The sequence below is a fragment of the Bos indicus x Bos taurus genome, chromosome 7 (genome assembly GCF_003369695.1).
Source record: "Bos indicus x Bos taurus breed Angus x Brahman F1 hybrid chromosome 7, Bos_hybrid_MaternalHap_v2.0, whole genome shotgun sequence".
NCBI classification, from domain to species: Eukaryota; Metazoa; Chordata; class Mammalia; order Artiodactyla; family Bovidae; genus Bos; species Bos indicus x Bos taurus.
Genome location: NC_040082.1, coordinates 64998459 through 65018117, shown reverse-complemented (window position 1 = coordinate 65018117; position 19659 = coordinate 64998459). Strand labels below are relative to the sequence as shown.

At 52.3% G+C, this 19659-nt stretch overlaps 1 protein-coding gene across 6 annotated transcripts in view; it reads left to right on the top strand.

Moving 5' to 3' along the window:
* The window catches only part of TCF7 (transcription factor 7), a 32047-nt gene extending 15847 nt beyond the window's left edge, over positions 1–16200 (top strand). The window contains exons 4-12 of one of the 6 annotated variants that reach the window (XM_027546493.1): positions 6539–6650; positions 7443–7533; positions 8979–9071; positions 10173–10292; positions 10753–10915; positions 11030–11137; positions 11637–11685; positions 13195–13267; positions 14547–16200. In XM_027546493.1, the coding sequence (XP_027402294.1) occupies positions 6539–6650; positions 7443–7533; positions 8979–9071; positions 10173–10292; positions 10753–10915; positions 11030–11137; positions 11637–11685; positions 13195–13267; positions 14547–14979 (1242 nt within the window). In that variant the 3' untranslated portion in view covers positions 14980–16200. Of the gene's footprint in view, positions 1–6538; positions 6651–7442; positions 7534–8978; positions 9072–10172; positions 10293–10752; positions 10916–11029; positions 11138–11636; positions 11686–13194; positions 13268–14523 lie in introns of all 6 variants that reach the window. The other 5 variants (XM_027546497.1, XM_027546494.1, XM_027546496.1 and 2 more) reach the window with 5 other exon arrangements.
* Positions 16201–19659: the final 3459 nt, after the last annotated feature.

The window sequence follows — 19659 nt, the reverse complement described above, 5'->3', positions numbered from 1 at the left end:
CACTCTCAGTAGGCCGCCTTGTGTTCAAGGTGTGGATCCGACTCCTGCTGTGGACTTGTCCCCAAAGGCCTTTCCCCAGCTTCAAAGCAGGCATCAGGAATACCCTCCCCTGCCTTCTAGGAGCCAAGAGACTGGAGTCAGGTCCATGGTGGATGAGTGGATGGGCGTGCAGAAGTTCTGGGGCACCAGAACTTCTAGAGGCCTTTGTTTAAAAGTCTTAGTGAGTAAGCCAAGTACAGACCCTGGAGAGGCAGAGAGGACCAACAAGCCCCTTCTGCCCTCCGGGACCCCCAGCCACTCCTGCAGCAAGTAGGCACCTCCACCTGCTGGGCTGCTGGAGCCCCTCCCAGGTTACAGCCCTTTCTAAGGAAGTGGCCCTTAGACTGAGGTCAGGATGAGAAGGAATCTGGCAAAGAGGAGAAGGAAATATGGAAAGCTAGCAGGAGAGCGCAGCGCGCAAGGGGTAGGCAAGGTGTTGAGGTGAAGTTGAGCTGGGTGCCTGGGTAAGAGAAAAGCAGGCCTGTGAGGCTGGACAAGGCTGGGGTGTGGCTGTGAGAGGGTGAGGAGTGATGTGAGCTGGGGACCTGGGGGTCGTGTCTAAATACTGCCGTCACGGAAGCTCCCAGCGTGGGGTCTCAGAACTTACAGGAGCATTTTTTAGGGTCAGGGAAGCACTGACTTAGGTGACTGACCAACTAGGCTGAAGCAGGGAGACATTTGAGGACTAGGGCTCCTTCCCCTGCTCCCCCTTGTTGGTCCACGACCAGAGGGCCTCTGCAGCACCATGGGTGGAAGGAAGCTCAGCTTTGCCGCTTACAAGCTGTGTGACCTTGGGCAAGCTATGTGATGTCTCTGCCTCAAATTTCCTCATCTATCAAATGGGGATAATAATTACACCTGTATCACAGGTTTGTTTTAGGAGTCTGTGAGTTAAAATCTGCAAGGCGCTCAGAACTATGCCTGGCACAGGGTACAGCTGTGCCTCTCATAATCATCTGCCATTAGCAGATGCTTTCTTCTAGCCGAGAAAGTTCTTTTGCCTGATACATAGTAGGAGCATAGTAAATACACCCTGACTGAATGTCTCTGCTGATAATGATCAACTGTGAATTCTGGTACAGTGTGTTTATGTGTGTGTTTGGGTGGGGGCAGGGAGGGTGGGGGTGCTTCTCCTGGCACAGTCCCCTGCCAAGGGGAGGCCTTCTTGGGAGGACCTTGTCAGGCTTGACACGCTCCCCACCCCCCCAGGCTTGAGACCAGAGGAAGCAGCAACTTTCTTCGCTGGGAAAGTGTTGTGGGGCTCAAGCGTTTGGGGGTTTTCAGAGTCAACCGTCAGAGGCGAGGGAGTTTCTCTGCTGGCGGTGGCAAGGGCTCTCAGGGTGCACACAGCCTGTAAGCGGACCTCTGCGGTCTGCAGGGAAAATGCCGACTGTGTTTATTTTTCACCTGAGCCTGCAGGAAGTGGGGGTGGGGAGAGGGAGGCGGGAGCAGCCAGGCCCAAGCTCGCCTTCAGAGCAGGGGAGACCGACCTCAGGAGTCCCTTATTTCCACCTCCTCCTGCCTGGCCCTGCCCTAGGGCCTCTTCCTGGCTCCAGCCTGCTCAACAAGAGGAGGGCATGTGGGGGCACCAGAGTGAGGAATCTCCAGACATGGGCTAAGCCCAGAAGGATGAGGACCCGCTTTGGGATGATGGATTTTGAAGTGGCGTGGGACGAACAGTAAGAGCAATGCCAAGGCAGGAAGGTCCGCCTGTGCTAAGGCCTCAGCAGGCATGGCCTCCCAGCCCAGGGGTCTCAGAGTCCTGGACTCGTCCTGAGTGCTGCAGTCTGGAGGGAAACGGGAAAGGGCTGTATGCAGAGGTCAAAACAAGGGTGTGGGAGTGTGCTGGTCAAGGAATACAGTCTGCTGTCCCGTCTGTCATTGGCTTATACATCCCACCATGAGTGCCCAGCTCTCTGCTTGCAGAGGTTAGAAGAGGCTGTGCCGTCCAGATATTCGGGGATGAGGGGTGGCAGACAATCCATCAAGGCCTGCCTCCTTCCCTAGGAACGGGACAGTCACCATCAGGGGAGGAGAGAAGCTCCAGTCACTAAGTTCCCCAGACGCAGGCAGGCCCCAGGCAACTCCACCCTGCTGTCTGGGCAGCCTAGCCCTGGGACAGCCTTGTGCTGAGGCCGTGGAGCGGGACGTTCTGTTGGCTGAGGGGGGCATGGGGCACCAGGTCCCGCGCCAGACAGTTCCCCACCCCCCACCCCAGCTACCACCACCAGGCGTGGAGGGGGCTGGGGAGTGAACTCAGAGGCAGCCTGCATGAACGTGGGAAGGACCGGCCAGGCCCTCGGTGCTCTGCCCTGGAGCCCTGGCACCTCGGGTCCTCCAGCTGCCAGCAGGTTCTCAGTGCCCCCTCTGCCCACCTGGCACCTCTCCTGTGGTTTGGCAGTAGACTCCTGTTTAATGAGGCTTTTCCCCAGTTCCCAGGGAAGGCTGGTGGACAGGATGAGGCCTCAGTGCACCTGCCGCTGTTGCACACGTACATACCGGGCTTGAGGCTGAGCTAGATTCTGAGGGTTCCTCGGCTTAGAGTGAGCTGTGCTACATACAACGTGGAGCTTAACTAGCCTGGCCAAGGAGGGTTGGCTCTAGCTATCTGTCAGGTGAGAGAGCTCTCTAGGACTTCTGGCCCATGCTAGCCGTCTACAGGGAAGGTGGTTTGCTGAGAAATCCACTGTGGAGCCATCCTCTCCTTTCCTTGGAGCAGATACCCCCTCTCAACCTCCCACTCCGGGAAGGGTGGGACTCTGGGACTGTCCTCCTAGAGCTGGCACCTTGGACCCCAGGCTCTGCTCCTAAGATTTCCCAAGCTCAGAGCTGCCCACTCCACCAGCCAGGCTTTTACCCCTGAGGGCTGAAAAGCCAGCGCCAAGGTGGGATGGCAGGGCCTTCTCTGAAGCGGTTTAAACTTGAAAGCCCTATGGCCTGGAGGGACCTGTTCACTCCACCACCTGCGCTGGGCTCCAGGCATTTGTGCCCTTAAGACGGCAAGTGGTGGGATGCCCCCACTAAGGTCCCAGCTTCTTGAGGGAGTCCCTGAGGCTAGTCTTCCCTGTGTGCCACGAGGCCTCGGATCTGGCTAATCCCTGTCCTAGGAATTTATCAGGTTAAGGAGGCCCCTGAGGTTTCCAGAAAGCTTTCTACCTTCATAGGCCCTGGGCTCCTGCCTCCAAAATTCTAGGGTATAACAGGATTTTTGCATCTGTGACCAATTAGGTAGCAGGGTTGAATAGGCTCATGCTTATTTTACAAGGAGCAAACTGGCCTGGGATCCTACAGAGGTAAGGTTACCGAAAAGGTCAGCAAGCCTAGTAGCTGTGCTTCCCAGCCCACTTCATATCCTAGGCACACTTAAGAGATGACCACTGGAGTAAATGGAAGAGGTGGCTGAAGGCTAAAGCAACGAGGTTAAGTCCTGGGCATAATGAGCAAGGAGAGAGGAAGGTAATGGGGTTAGAGAGGTGATTAGGGTCTGATCCTAGGGCTGTATATGCCTGGGGAAGTTTGGTGCAGGCTCCAGGCTGACATGATCTGGTTTATATGGCTGCTGGATGGAAGAGCAGGAGACTGTTGTGTCTGCCAGGTGGGAAGTGACTGTGGCTTAGACTGGGTGGGGACAGGGAGAAAGGAAGAAATGGTTGGGTTCTGATATATTTTGAAAGTAGAGCCATTAGGATTTGCTGACACACTAGAGGTGGAGTGTGAGAAAAAGGAGCATCAGAGATGACTCCAAGCTGTTTGGTCTCAGCAACCGGAAGGAGGGAGTTGATATTAACTGAGGAAGATGGAGAGGAATGTTTGGGGCAAAAAGTCAAAGGTTCTACTTTGGACATGTTGCATTTGGGAGCATTTGGAGAGTAGCGTTCCGGGGAGAGGTAGAGGCTGCGGAGATACAGATGTAGCAGTCATCAGATGAAGACGTTTAAAGCTGTGAGCCTGGATGAGAGCACCCTTGGGAGGTGAGGATTGATACAGAAGAACTGAGGGCCAGACTTGGGTCAGGGCAGGAAAACGATGAAGAGCCAGAAACAAGGCCAAGGAGGAGTGGCCTCAGAGGTTAGAGGAAAATCGGGAAGTGTGGCATTCTGGAATCAAAGTGAAGAACCTATTGCGAGGAGGAGGGAGAAGTTAGTTGTGTTCAATGTGCCGAGAAGCCAAGTACAATGAAGACTGAGAACTGACTTTTGAGTTCGGCAACGTGCAAGTCCCTGGGGACCTTGACAAGTCATCTGGTGAAGTGATGGGGGCAAGAGGCTGGCTTGGATGAAGGGATAACAAGGGCTGAGGACTGGAGGTAGAGGACAAGGACTGCTCTGCTGAGATGTGCAATAAAGGGAAGCAAGAAAAGAGGTGACACCCGGAACATTGACAGCTTGGAGACATGGCAATCTGCTGGTCCCCTGAGTGGGAATAAAGAGTGGTCTAGCACAGGGCTAAAACTCAGTACATGAAGAAATCACATTCCCCACATATCCCATATCTGTCCCAGTCTCCTCTCTCTCCTGCCAGACACCTGCGGGCCTAAGAAACCTACCTTCCACTCCCCTACACAATCCCAACCTGTTACTGTCGTTTGGGTCTGTGCTGGGAATAAAAGAGGAGCTGAGAGTGACAGGACCTTCCTTTCCCCAGCTTGCTCAGAAAGCCTGGCCTTCAAATAGCAACAGGAAGGTCACAGCAACCAAAACCTGGAAATGACATGGCCCTGTCATCAGTCTCCCCAGGCGATGCTGCCAGGCATGTCTGCCATCTCCAGGCAGGCCTCCTTTGGCATAATAAGACCAAAGGGTCTGGCCCCTGTGGAACCAGGCACCACAGGGAAAGGGAGGCACTATGAGTAGTGTTTCATCCTTACCCTTCAGGGTGAATGAGGGGCTTCTTACATGTCGTCATGACAGCCATTTCCGACAAGGCAACGGGTGCGCGGGTATGGTAATAAAGTTAGCTCCAGGAACTGAACCTGGTTGGCAGACTCTCAGGCTTCAAGTGGAGAGCCCTCAGGAAGCTCTCCTGCCTGCGGTCAGGAGCAGGCTCTGGTCGGAGGTGAGGCATTGGCCTCAGGAAGTAGGTGTAGTGTCAAATCCATGCCAGTCACAAAGGAGCCAGCACTATTAACAGTAACTCCTGTCTTCCTGAGACACTGATTAGCCCTGGGATCTAAGACTCCTCCTGGTGGACGGCAGAGGGATGAGAGGGAGGCTGACAGGTGGTCATGTCGGCAACTTACCAACATCTGGGGGGAAGGGTGCAGCTTGTAGCCCAGCCTGAAGCTTCCCTGGAGGCAGGAATGTGGGGGAGATGGTGGCCAGGACTGCTGCAGACACGCATGGGATCCTGTGCCCACCTGGGAGCCTCCTGCCACGGCTAGTGTGATTCATACCTGCCTGTCCCTTAGCCTCACCTGGACTGCCAAGAGCCAGTGCCAAAGGACCTAAGCCAAGTCTTCTCACCAAGAGCGACCCTAACCTTCCCCAAAGCTGGTGATGAAGGGTCATGAGCCCCAGCCATTATACTGGCTACATTCATCCAGTGAGAAATTTCACCTATGGGCTGGGAAGAAGCCCAGACCACAACCTCTATAATCATTAGTGTCTTGCCCCAGATACGTCCCAAAGATACTTCTGTGCCATGGGTTAGTGGTCGCTCATCTGTGAGCCCAGCCAGCAGCATCCCCATAGGTGGGCTTTTACAAGTGGTGCTAACCTTGAGCTTTAGATGATGTCTCCAGGGCCCCGGCCAGCAAAGGTGTGCACTGAGGATATGCAGAGCTGAGCCGTGGCCCTGAGCAGCACACTCCCTGTGGCTGGTTCTGATGGGGAGCCCCCGTCCCAGCCTGAATGAGTCATCTCATGACAAATCCATGTGACCAGTGTGAAAAGTAAGAGTCCTGTGGTGCCGAGGAAACAGGAAGTGTGGAGGCTGGGTGGGTTGGCTCTGGAGGGAGCCTAGCCACACCTGGAGCCAGCTTGCTCCACCTCCCTTGAAAAAGAAAAGGCTCCCTCCACTATGTCATCAAATCCTCTTAAGCGGTGGCTCCAGAGGGTCAGACACAAGCCCCTCAGTCTGGGGGCCAGAGGAGAAAAGCAAGCTCCAGGCTGTCCTAAGGCTGAAGGCATGAGCAACTCACCAGGCAAGCCATTGGGCCTCAGAGAAACTGGGGGATCTCTGAAACCAAGAGACAGGAAGAATTTCCTGGGCAGGGGGAAAATGCCTCCTAGAGCTGAGGGCAAAGAAAGACTGACTCTCTGGGAGACTGGACTCTTTGGGCAAAGTCTGGGGTGAGGCTGGTGGAGAGCCACTGGACACAGGGTAGCTTGAGTGGGGTCCTGTCCAGTGAAGCCTGTGGTTTTGACCACGTCCACTTTCCTCTGATGACTGGGCTACCCCCACACAGCAAATTGCGACTTTTCTTATATGTGCACCCCAGTCCTGTGCCTTCCTCCCTCAGGTCCCCCACATTCACCCACCCACCCTCCTCATTTTTCAGCACAACAAGGCCAGTCAGCCTTCCCATGGCGTCCCCCAACTTTCTCCTCTCTATGACCATTTCAGCAGCCCACACCCCACACCTGCACCAGCCGACATCAGCCAGAAGCAAGGTATGGATCCTGGATGGGAAGGGCCCAACAAGACCCAGAGCTGGGGAGTGGCGGGGAAAGGGGATCAAGTCCCTGCCTTCTGAGAGCAAGAGGCTAGATAGTTTTTGAAGGCACCAAAGGGGTGGGCAAGGTGGTACCAGGTCAAAATGTGAAAGTTTGAGGTTTAGGTAGGAGACTGAATCCTGAGTGGCTAACCAGTGCCAGTATGGGAGTAGGCCTCTGTGTGAAGATGATAGAGAACTTGTAGTCTTTCCCTCCCCACAGTGAGAAAATGGAAAGTGGTGGTTGTGATGGCTGATTCACCTCAGCCTCGGGCAAAGTCATTCTGAAATCAGCCACTGTCGGCTGTGGGAAACCTGCTGACTCAACCCAGGGGAGGAGGGGGCAAGAGGAATGGGTGGAGCCCTGGATCCCTGGGCTCCTGGGCCAGGGGGTCTGCCTCCTGCCCAGAAAGCCAGGCTAGAGTCCCCAGCAGAGAGGCCCCAGTTGTAGACCAGCAATGAGCCAGGGTGCGGCAAGGTTTGGTCTTCCACTCCTTCATGACTCCAGCTCTGCCACTACCCAGCCACTGTCCACAAGCAAGTCACACCAACCATCTGCCCTTGATGCCCACAGTCTGCAAATGGGGCACTCTGATCACACCAGGCTAATCCTGAAAAGACCAGTATGTCTGGTCCTCTAGCACAGGGACACGGGATCTTGAGGGCCCCACAGGAGGCTCTAGGATGCAGGAACCAGCTGGAGCAGCTTCTGGGTCAGGCTAGCTCACTTACTCTGCCCTCTCCCCTGCAGGAGTTCACAGGCCTCTGCAGACCCCTGACCTCTCTGGCTTCTACTCTCTGACCTCAGGCAGCATGGGACAGCTCCCCCACACTGTGAGCTGGTAAGTGAGGGCTCAATGGGAAAGGGGCCCCTTGTGCTGGCTGGACCCATACCCGCCCTTCCACTTTCCTCCTCCACTCTTCTGTGCGGAGCACCTTGCTGCCAGCTCTATACAAGTAATGGGCTGGCCAGCCACTCTAGCCTTGCCTCAGCCAGCCACACAAACTCCCTTTGGAAAGGCAGGAGACCCAGCCCTGTCACGCTCCACCTTAATGTCTAGGAGACTTGAATGGGGGAACCCTGGGCTGTTTAGGGTCATATGAGTGTGTGAGATAGAAAGGCAGGCCTGAGCAGGGAGGTGGCAGCTTGCAGGACACAGGAGAGGTCGCTGTTTCTCAGTGGCCTGGCGGACAGGGGGATGCTACCCACTCGCCTCTGTGTCTACTGCCGGCTGGTCCCCTCCTTGGCAGAGTTGCTCGAAGTTCAGGGTCTGTCTTGCCCGTATGGTGCCCGCTTCAGTCCAAACTCCTGGCAGCCTGCTTGTAGAGTCCACTAATGCTGGGCCAGGAAAAGCCAACCTGGATCCTATGCAGCAAATCCAACCATGAGCCAAAGGGCCTGTCTCTGGCTGGAGCAGGGTCTTGGCAGGGTATGTGACCTTTTGCTCATCAACCACAGTTTGACCAAGGCAGGTCTCAGGCCTCTCCAGGTTGCGACAGTCACCCAAAAGTAGGAAAGCTTGGCTTCCCTGGGCCTGCCTGCCTCTTTCTACTTGTCCTTTATCCACATTCAGCTCACTCTTCCATGTCCAGATTCACCTTGGATAAAGGTTCACCTTGAATACAAATCAGGACTATCCCCAGGATTGACGTGTGGCAGGCAAGTTCTGGGCACCAGAGAAGCACTGCTCCAGTGGGTTGATCCTCAGGTCCCTGCCTCCCATCTCTCAGTCCACCTAGTGTACAACTTAGACAAGAGGCCAGTTACAAAGCATGGGTAGCAGTGCTTTGATTGAGGGCTGTAGAAGCCTGGGGGGACACCTCATCCAGTTTGGGATTCCCACGGGCGTTTCAGAAGAAAGGCTGTTTTGGCCAAGTAAGACCTTGACAGATGACCAGGAGTTTGAAGCAAAGTGGGACAGAACAATCCCAAGTGTTAACAGTGGGCATAAAGGTCCTATGGCAGGTATGGAAATAAGCCCAGATTTCACAAGATGAGACTGGAGGGGACCCAGGGATCTACTAAGCTCAGTGCCAGGAGAGTGCTGCCATTTCTGGCCCTTATACACCAGTAGAAAGGAGGTTAGGCTGCAGAGAGAAAGGTTGCCCTCTGGTGGCAGATGTTTAAAACATACACTAGAGCGGTCCAAACGGAAGCCAGTTTACCTTATTACACTAGGGGTCAGGCCTGAGCACAGGGGGGAAGTCCTTCCCCACATCTGGCCAGTAGTCAGACTAACATTTGGCCAGTAGCCAGACTGCTAACAGCTATCTCTCCCAACCACAGGCCCAGCCCTCCTCTCTACCCCCTGTCCCCTTCCTGCGGATATAGACAGCACTTCCCTGCCCCCACCGCAGCCCCTGGCGCCCCCTACCCCAGGTGAGTCCCCCACCCTGCAGCCAGGCTCCTGCTTCCTGTTGCCCAGGCTTCAGTGCCCACAAGAGGCTATGCCCAGGCCAGTGCTTGCCCTCTGTTAGTCGTCTGTCCATCCGTCCGTCTGTCATTCTCCAGCCCCGAGCTGCCCTGTGACTGAGAATGAAGCCAGTGGGAGTGTAGGAGGCTTAAGCCCAAGCTGTATTGTGCAAAGCACCAGAGAGCAGCCAGAGAGTGCAGGCACACGTGTGCAGGTGTGTGTACACTCACCTCTTGTGCATCCTGAAAAGGCAAGTCAGGACACCTCTCTTGGACACTCCTGGAGCTCTGTCCAAACTCAGGCAGCATCTCTTACACGTCTCAGGGGCCACCTGCTCAGTGACTCCACACTGTTCAAGTGGGGACTGTGTCCCTGCGTGTCCTCTCGCTTAGCTCACCTCCCTGGGGACAGACCTGTCCGCGTATGGAACGGGTTTGTCAGCAGACACTTCTAGACCTACTGGAGCTGCCAGCCCAGCGGGGGAGGGAGAGATACAGCAGCTATCTGGGTGAAGGGGGAGCCCCAAGGAGACCCAGCCATGTCTGATGGGTCAGGACAAGCTTCGTGAGGACAGCTCTTGAGCGAGGGGGACAAAGATAACAGCAACCAGCTGGAGATGGCTGAGGGGCAGGAAGTGATGGGAAATGGGGTGGGGAATGGGTGTGCAATCCCTAAGAAGCAGCCTGGGTTTTATTCTATGAGCAATGGGGGGAACAGCACTCAAGTGCTGTTATATGGAGGGAGACCTGGAGGGGTCAGTGAGGAAAGTAAGGAAGCCCACAGGGCAGCTACAGGTTGAGGCTGAGCTGGTGAGAGCAGGAGATGAGAAGGGGACTGATTCAGAAGTTATTCAGGACTCCAGGAAGCACCTGAATCTGCTGCACATGTAGATTCTCGCAGTGTCTGTGCAGTGTTGGGAGCAGGTGTCTGTATTTCTGTGTACTTGTTCAGCCAGTGGGGTTGGGTGACCGTTCGCCTGTCCTCGTGTGCTGTGCAGGGGCCTCTGTGTGTCCATAGATCTGGGCCGTACATGCCTGGCTCAGTGTTAACTCTTCTTTTGCCTCTAGGTTCACCCATCCACCCCTGATGCTAGGTTCTGGTGTCCCTGGTCACCCCGCAGCCATCCCCCACCCAGCCATCGTGCCCTCTTCAGGGAAGCAGGAGCTACAGCCCTATGACCGCAGCCTGTGAGTGGAACAAACACTTGGCGGGGGGGGGGGGGGGGGGGGGGGGGGGGCAGGGAAAATAAGCAGACCCCAGGACACATTCCTCTCACCAGGGCCAAGCCCTCCCTCCAGGGACTGCCAGGAGATCCCCTGTCAAGCCATCTTGTGGCAGTTTACCACTACCACTGACCAGTTTTTTTGACCCTCAGAAGCAGGAGTGGGGTGGACAGAATGGGGGACGAGGATTTAGGTTGAGCCCAGAGAGGAGGGGCTTTCCTTACTTAGCTACAAAATTCCTATAAGGAACAATAGTGAGCTCTGCTCACCTACTTTGGGGCAGCTAAAATAAGATACCATTTACAAAACCCTAGTATATCTATCCAACCACACATACACAGAGACAGACAGACGCACAGGACACGGGAGAGGGGCGCATTAGGTGCACACCGTGAGGGCTCCTGAGTGTTCATCTGTCCCTCAGGAAAGCACAAGCAGACTCCAAGGCAGAGAAGGAAGCCAAGAAGCCAACCATCAAGAAGCCACTCAACGCCTTCATGCTATACATGAAGGAGATGAGAGCCAAAGTCATTGCGGAGTGCACGCTCAAGGAGAGTGCAGCCATCAACCAGATCCTGGGCCGTCGGGTGAGGCCACAGGGGCAAGTGGGCTGGTAGGGGTGACTACCCTGACTACCTTCACCCTGAGCAGCCTGCCAACTCTCTGATGCATCCTCCATCTGCCCCCCTTCCCCACTGCAGTGGCATGCACTGTCCCGGGAAGAGCAGGCCAAGTATTATGAGCTGGCCCGCAAGGAGAGGCAGCTGCACATGCAGCTATACCCAGGCTGGTCGGCGCGGGACAACTATGTGAGTGGCCAAACACACGCAGTAGGGGAGCCTTCTGCATGCCATACTCCAGAGGAAGTCAGGACTGCTGTCCTGAAGGCACACAGGAGGAGGGGACAGGGTGGAGGAGAGGCTCAAGACCTTTGATGGCTAGCTCAGGAAGGCTCAGATGAGGGGAGCTGGCTGTGAAGGCAGGCTCGCATCCCATCCCCTCCCCAGGATGTGCTTCCACACAGGGCCGTTGTGCAGTATTTGATTAGGTCAGCACAAAGAAGTAAATGAGCCTGAAGTCACCTCCTCCTTCAAAATGGAGGCCAGTGTGGGGAAGGGAGGAGGAGCCCCTAATTTCCCTGTGGTTACCTAGCAAAAACTGGTGTCAAGAAAACACCAGGGCCCCAGGTCAGGTCAGAGGGGACGGTGGGCCAGGAACCCCAGGGGCAGCCTGACTAGGCAGTAGGCTGCAGGTGTCCCAACCACTCACACCCAGAGTCCTGAGCATCTTCCACTTTGTTCCCTGCAGGGGAAGAAGAAGAGACGGTCGAGGGAAAAGCACCAAGAATCCAACTCAGGTGAGGCCTTCCCTCAGAGCTAGGCCTGCATCTCACAAATCAAAGCCCCACCAGAATAAGAGCTGTACTAAATCCCAGGGAGTTCAGATGGTCAAGAATCTGCCTTCCATGCAGGAGACCCAGGTTTGAACCCTGGGTCGGGACGATCCCCTGGAGAAGGGAACAGCAACCCACTCCAGTATTCTTGCCTGGAGAACCCCGTGGACAGAGGAGACTGGCATCATGAGTGGACACAAAGAGTTGGACATGACTCTTTACTATTTTAAGTCTCAGGGAAGACCAGCAGAATTTTATTTTCGGCTGGGCTGGGTCTTCATTTCCGCCTAAGGGCTTACTCTAGTTGTGGGGCAGAGGCTCTACGGCATGCAGGGTTCAGTAGTTGTGGCTCCCAGCTTGCGAGCACCGGCTCAACAGTTGTGGCGCACAGGCTTAGTTGCCCTGCAGCATGTGGGATCCCAGGACAGGGACCGAACCTGTGTCTCCTGCATTGCCAGTGAATTCTTTATCACTGAGCCACGAGGGAAGCCCGAAGCCAATTCTTGTAGCAATGGTTTGTGACCCACCACAAACATACACTCCTTTGTAAGCCCTCCTAACAGCCACCCTCTGCCAGAGAACCTAGTGAGGAACTGAGTGTTTGAATCAAGACTAAACCCAAACACTGCATCCAGATTAGTTCTGCGGAGGTGAGCATCAGGCTGTCTGGGTGGAGTGCGAGCCACGCTCCAGGCCCGAGCTCTATAGTCACACAGCCTGTTGGCTGGTGCCTAGTAGTTTCTCTATCGCCCCAGCCCCTCTTTCTCATGGAGGTGCCAAGTGCAGTGTATAGAGGACCCAGGAAAGCCACACCCTGCTCCAGGTAATCTTCCTGTGGGTGAATTCCTGTCCCAAGTCTGGTAATTCACACTCCATATCCATGAATATATCCATATCCACACAGGGGGCTAGTACTGGGGCTCAGCAGAGTCCTCAGTCTTTTCTCTAAGATTGGACAATGTTCAATCATGTATAGCATAGGCTTTAAGTGACAACACAAGGGGAAATGAGTCAAGCAAGACTGGGCACTGGCAAAGATGAAGAAAAACTGATGGCTAAAATAGATGGACAAAATGGGCAAGGCCTTGGGGGAGGGGATGGGAAGGCCTAAGGCAGAAGAAGCTTGATCCCCATGGGCCCCTCAGGCCCTTCTCTCAGCCCCTTTGCTGCAAGGGGCCCCACAAGGCAGAGAGGAGCCAGCCTGATAGGGTCTCCTCCCTCCCACCCCCACCATTCTTCCCCTGCCTCTCTACTGCCAGCTGGGTGCCAGCCTTTCCTGATACCTTGGCTTTGGGCCCTTGGCCTCCCACTAAGACTGGACAGGCCATGGAGAGGCCCTTGCCTGTAGGGACTGTGGGGTATCTGTGACTGGCTAACACTGATATTACCTCTTCTTTCTGGGCCCTGCTCTGCCCTGCTGCCTGCCTGCCCGCCCTCTGCCCTGCTCTGCCCCTCTGGCATGGCTGTGAGCAGACCCTGGCTCGCCTAAGAAATGCCGTGCTCGCTTTGGCCTCAACCAGCAGACGGATTGGTGTGGTCCGTGCAGGTGGGTTTGTCCCCACCACCACCCTCCCTTTGCTTCAAGCTGCTTCCCTGACTCTGCACAGATTCTGCTGGGCCTGCTGTTCTCCTTTGGCCTCTAGCCCCCCAACATACCCACAGACTGGGAAGCCAATGCCTCCTGAGAGTGAGAATGAACACAGCTTGTGAGGAAGATCACTTGGGTCTAAGTGGAAGGAATAGAGAATATCCTAGATGGAAGGAAAGGCAGGCTTAAAAGGCATCTCTGGTGCCTGGTGCCCGGTGCCCAGGGTTCCCTGGTAATGGATGTGCTAATCAGGCCGAGCAGGTCCATATTAGACAAATCTCACACACAGCATTTAAGTGGCTCAAACCCCTGTCCCCAGGCCTCAGCGTCATTGTGGACCACCAGCTCCTTCACGTCAAATTGGGATCCCTGTTGTACCACACTGAGCCTCACATCTAAGAACAACAAAGTAGTACTGTAGTAGAGAATAACCTGAATAAGGTAAATGCCCAATAGGCATGTGACCTACTGAGACCAGAGGTAGGGAGAGGTGAACACAGGTACCCCTGGCACCCATACTCAGATCCTATGGCATTAAACCTGTGTTTCACCATACAATATTTGTATATGGGAAAAGAAAATATACCTACCAAATGGCTCAGGCCTGGCCTATATATATTAGGCTCAGGCCAGGCCTGCCGGGGCCAAGGCTGAGGCTGCTCCAGGCATTAAGTTCACTGACTCTAGGGAATACTTGTTCAGCCCCGAAGGGTACCCCTACATTCCCTGTCTAAGAACAAAGAGGAATTTGGGGGAGTAAGTGTGTGTACATATGTACACATGATGGGAGGCAGCCCTGTCCTCAAACAGAAAATAAGATGGTAGGAATGGGTGAGACAATTCCCTTTCTTCCCCTTCTCTGCTCCTAGCATAGCTCTAAGTATTTGGAATGCTCAGGGCTAGAAGCCACAAGCACACATTAATCAGATCTGAGCTTCACAGACACGTGAAGCAGAGCTGCAACAGCCTAGATTAGGAGACAGCTGTCCTGGAAGATAGCAGGCAGCCCACACACGGAGCTACAAAAGGTCCCTGTGCCATCTAGTGGCTCTGTTGGGAACTGCACCTGTCCATGGTCTGGGCCAGGCCCAGCAGTTGTCAGGCTAAGTCCTAAGGCATAGGCATATGTATGTAAGTCATGGGGAAATAGGCCTGTGCAAGGACAGCATTTTTTGGTTGTGGTGTATGACTATGAATTCACCCTCTGTTTACAGATAACTCTCTTCACTATTCCTAGGAGGAAAAAGAAATGCATTCGGTACTTACCCGGAGAAGGCCGCTGCCCCAGCCCCGTTCCTTCCGATGACAGTGCTCTAGGCTGCCCCAGGTCCCCAACTCCCCAGGATTCGCCCTCGTACCTCCTGCTGCCCCACCTCCCCACAGAACTGCTTGCTAGCCCTGCAGAACCGGCGCCTACATCACCAGGCCTCTCAGCCACTCTCAGCCTCTCAGCCCCCTCAGAGCGACCAGCAGAGTACACAGGTACAGCAACAGGAATCTCAGAGACAGGCATCCTAGCATGCACAGGACACATGGCTTCCTCCAGGGGCTCACCCTCTGAGAGGAGACGACAGAGTCCCAAAGCAGGTGGAAACCGGCCAGGGGGCCTGTTGGCTCCCTCTCACAGCTCAGGCCCTGGAGATTTCAGAGTCTGCACAACTTCTGCCTAAACCTGGGGCCATCAATCCAAACTGCTCCAAGTGATGGGAAGCAGATCTGTGTTGTGTCATTTCGTCAGGGGCATCCCCCATGCCTGTGGCAGGCTCCCTCCCTGTCTTGACAGCCAGGTGCCCCTGCCCCCCTTGCTTTTCCTCCATAGGTCATAGGTGGACTGGACTGAGCCCAGCTGCTTTCCGTACTCTCCCCTCCACCACTGCCCCACCTTCCCTGTACCAGATACTTCATGGACCAAGAACCAGCTGGTTTACCAAACAACATGTAAGCATGGTCACAACCACAAAGCTCAAGATGACAGTACTTCTCTCTTAAGGGCCTGGAGAAGCCCTGTTTACAGAAAACCATCTGCTATCTGTAAGCTGAACCAAGGGAAGCTTCTACCCACATTCTTTTTAGCAGCTTTCAATAAGTGAATGGAATAGGTTAGATTTAGGCCTATCAGCCCGGCAACAGGAATAACCTGACACTACCTTACAGGCAAGTGTGGGTGGTGAGCGTTTGTGGCTATAGTTCAAATTACTTGGAAACGTTTCCTGAGAAATTCAACCACCTAAGAAGCCCTGATACCTAATGCCCTAGTCACTGGTTCAAGTCAGCTGTGGCTCAAAACCAGTGTGCATCCTTCCCCACTTCTGAGAGCCTTGTCCGATCCAATTCCAGCTTATCCACATCAGTCTAGCCAGCTCTTTAGACAGTTGTAAGAAAGGGCAAACCAAACCTCAGGACAGCCAGTACCTATTTTCCAGCGTTGTAAGCAGGCCAGCTTCAGTTTCCCTATGGGGCTGCAGGAAGGAAGACCATATAACTAAAGCAGGAGCCCAGAAAACCTCTAGTGGTGAACATCGGGTTTTCACCACAGCCTACTTTAACCCATTTCTGAGCCAAGCTTCAACCCTGAGCCTTAAAAAACAAACATGTTTTAATTTAATTTAGTTTTGTTTTCTTCTTGCCTCCACTTCACTGTACGTAGCCTGAATCCAAAGATAAAGGGCTATCCTTGTACCCACACACACCCCTCAACAAAAGCCTAGTTCCTACTTTAGCCACTGACTTCTCAGAATCCAAAGATCGTATGTTCTAGTGTAGTGCTTCAAAAAGTCTTGAGAGAAAAATGACCACTGTAATATTCAAGATATTTTTGTATTGTTAATGCATATCACAGAAAAACTTTGATATGAGAATAAAGATACTTTTTACTGGGTTTCTTTTTCAAATCCTGCCTCTGAACAATAAGCTGTTTCACTGACAGTATGCCACTTGTTTCTTTTCCACAGTCACAAAACTGTGGGTTTCTTCTCTATTATGTTACACATGTTCAAGACCTTGAGCCAGGGATTTACTCTGGTCACCTCTCCTTAAGGGACTTGGGGCCTGCTCCAACCTAGAGAGCTCATGCTAGGTGTACAGCCCCTATTCCAAGCTGCGATCTTAACCCCGCTAGTCCTCTGACCTCACACTGATGCAGGCACAGGCCAACCTGCATCCATTGCTTATATGGGGATGGATTGGAAACTGCCACCCACAGCCCCTAAGTCAACCCAACCAGAAACAGGCACACATCACTGGGCTTAATTTCCCTCTGAAGGCAAAGAGAAGACAAGTGCATATCCTATTCTAAGGAAAACATGAACACAAAGCAATCTTTTATAAGTTGGTATTCTCGTAAAATCCAAAAGACGGATATTTTAAGCACCCTTTCCTCCCAAAGACCGACAAGATGCGTGATGTATTTCCTGAAGTATTCATTTTATACAAAACCTCTGAAGTTACAGAGCCAGCTCAAAAGGTCAGTCAACCATTAGATACAAATGTTGACCAAGAAGTGTATCACAATAGCCAGCGGCTGGGCCACCATCATGTTTTACAATTTTCACTTAATGCAGTTAATTTTTTGGACTTTATGTTTAAAAATATAAAGTCATCTTCCAGGGTAGTATCATTGAAGTAGGCCACTGGAAGTTGTAATCCTAGACTTGCTTTTTTCTGGGTGCTAGAGGAGACCAGCCATTCTCTTGACATCTGTCCCATTTAAAGAAATCCTCTCTGGCTACTGGCCTAGTTGTTTCAAAAAACTGCATTTTAACCAAGGCTTATGCAAGACCGGGCTGCTGCATCTGATCTGGTGTCTTATTTAAGAGCACACGGGACACATAACAATGCACTCTTTGTGTATGTGAGGGTAAAGAGGAGAGCTTTGGCAACATTCTTAAAATTGAACCAGCCTTAAAAATAAAAATTTAAAAAAAAACCTGACTTCAAAGAGGAAACTCAAATCCTCAGAGATCATACCAGCACATTCTTGTGAGGCCACAGGGTGACTTGAGAGTGTAGCCTCAAATTCAATTTCAAATACCACAGCAGTCCCACCTCATTTCCAGCCAAGAACTAGTCATTTTCTGAGATATTTCTGAGACACCCGAACTTCCCTTACAGATTCCTAGACAACCGGCAGATTTGCTTGAAATACAGAGCTTTGTTCCATCCCCTGCTAAAGCTGCTCCCCTGCCCTCCTGGGCTTAGAACACTCGGTGAGGGCTCCGCCCAGCAAGCTAGCAGAATCTCCCCAAGTCTCCCAAATTGACATTTCCCCCTCTATAGGAAGCCCTGTGGCTTAACTTCAGAACTGTAACTACACTTTGAACAGCCCAGAAGCTATGCTGCCCAGCCTTATTCAGTGTTTAGTAAGCCTGGCTAAAGAAGGCCAGAATGGTTCTCTACACTGTTCTAAAAAAGAAAGGCTATTAGTTCCTGCATGCAATTCTAGGGGGAAAAAACTGCACAAAGAGTGGGCAAGGGTAACACAGACTTGCCAGGCCAATAAGATGTGAAACCAAAAACTAATTCATTATATTAAAAAAGCTAAACTGCCTTTTCTGTCAGGTTAGAAAAGCTGTTTTAGTGTAACTGTCAAGTCTCCAGAGAGCTTTAAGAGTTCACCATAGGGGCTTCCCAGGTGGTGCAAGTGGTAAAGAACCCGCCTGCCTATGCAGGATACTGGGGTTTGATGCCTATCCCCTGAGGGCACGGCAAATGCCTAGAGAACCCTTTGGACAGAGGAGCCTGGAGGGCTACAGTCTATGGGGTCACAAAGACTCAGACAAAACTGAGCACGCTCACACACACATGGGTTCTTGAAACAGAGCCAGTCACCAAAGCAGAACAGGTTCCTAGGTTGTGTCACCTCCCCAATCCCAACTATTCTAATCACCTATTTCAGACCTCAAATTACCATGGACCTCAGGCTCTCTATATTGGTCTGCTTGTCCACAATGGGCAGTGGGGGTCTCAGAGGAGCCATAACTGAATATATTCAACGAGTACAGCAGGGAGAGGTACAACAGAGATGGGGACAGTCCCACTAATAAAAGCCCAGCCTAGGTCCAAAGAGATGTTGAAGAATAGTATGGGATTGTATAGAATGGAGTTAACTGGAAAGGGCAAATTCTGTCCAAGGGGTAAGAATGAGTCTATGCCTAGTGGTCCCCATGAATTAGAGAAAAAAAAGGGGAGGAGAAAATTAAATTTGTGAGCTATCTCAAACTACCAAGAAAACTTCATATGCCCTGAGTCACATGCCCAGTGACTCACTGCCACCATCCTTCTCCAGCTAGTTCCAGACTAAGAATTAGCATGACATCATGCGGTCCAACAAGTTACAATATAGATTTTGCTTAATTCCAGCAGCAGGTATGTAGGAACAACTGTAGAATAAACAAATCACAGTATAATGCCACTCTGGGATCTCTAACTTTTATAAGGGATACCCTCTGTGAATCTTTGGAAAAATATCAAAACTAAGTAATATCTATTTTGTATATTAAAGATGGACTTATGAAGGCAAGCTAATAATAGCACTTCAAAAGAGGTTAAGAATTCTTAGAGGGCATATATCCTTAACCAACAACTCACCAACAGCATTACACTGCAGGGAGCTACTGTTTTCAACTTATCCAAAACCATATAGGTCCTAAGAGGCAGGACTCCAGCCTCACAGCTTGACTTCACACTACAGTATTTGCTCAGAATAACTCGGAAATGAGAAGGCAGACAGGTTGACAGGTTTGCTGTTATGCTGTGGGAAAGGGCCCCTCACTTTCTTTGGATAAAAATGAGAGGCTGGAAAACTGGTAGACACATTCAAGAAATAATGAGTATACAGCAGAAAGAGGGAAAAGGTTAGGGAAGTGCTGCAGCCAGTTGAAGGGCCTCTTCAACTGAAGGGCCTCTTAATAGTGTCCGTAAATTGCCTGTTTTCTTAGATGAGCTGTTAGATCTCTATTAATCATGATTTAAAGACTGTGGTCAAGGTCTACAGAAAGTCAGGAAGGGAACAATCATATTGTCTGTCCACTCAATCTTACATATTCAGAAAGACCTTTCTCTTCTGGGAAATAGAAATGAGATACTCTAGCTAGACTGAATGCTGCTACCTTCCCCACTAAAACCAGCACAAATGGAAAAATAGCTTAATTCCTGAGTAAAGGGAATCAGGGATCCAGAAGTAATCAAAGGGTTGGCATTCTTTTTCTGTGAAGGGCCATAGAGTAAATATTTTAGGCTTTTTGGTCAGGTATTGTCTTTGGTGTGTCAATTATTCCTCTGGAGAAGGAAATGGCACCCCACTGCAGTATTCTTGCCTGGAGAATCCCATGGACGGAGGAGCCTGGCAGGCT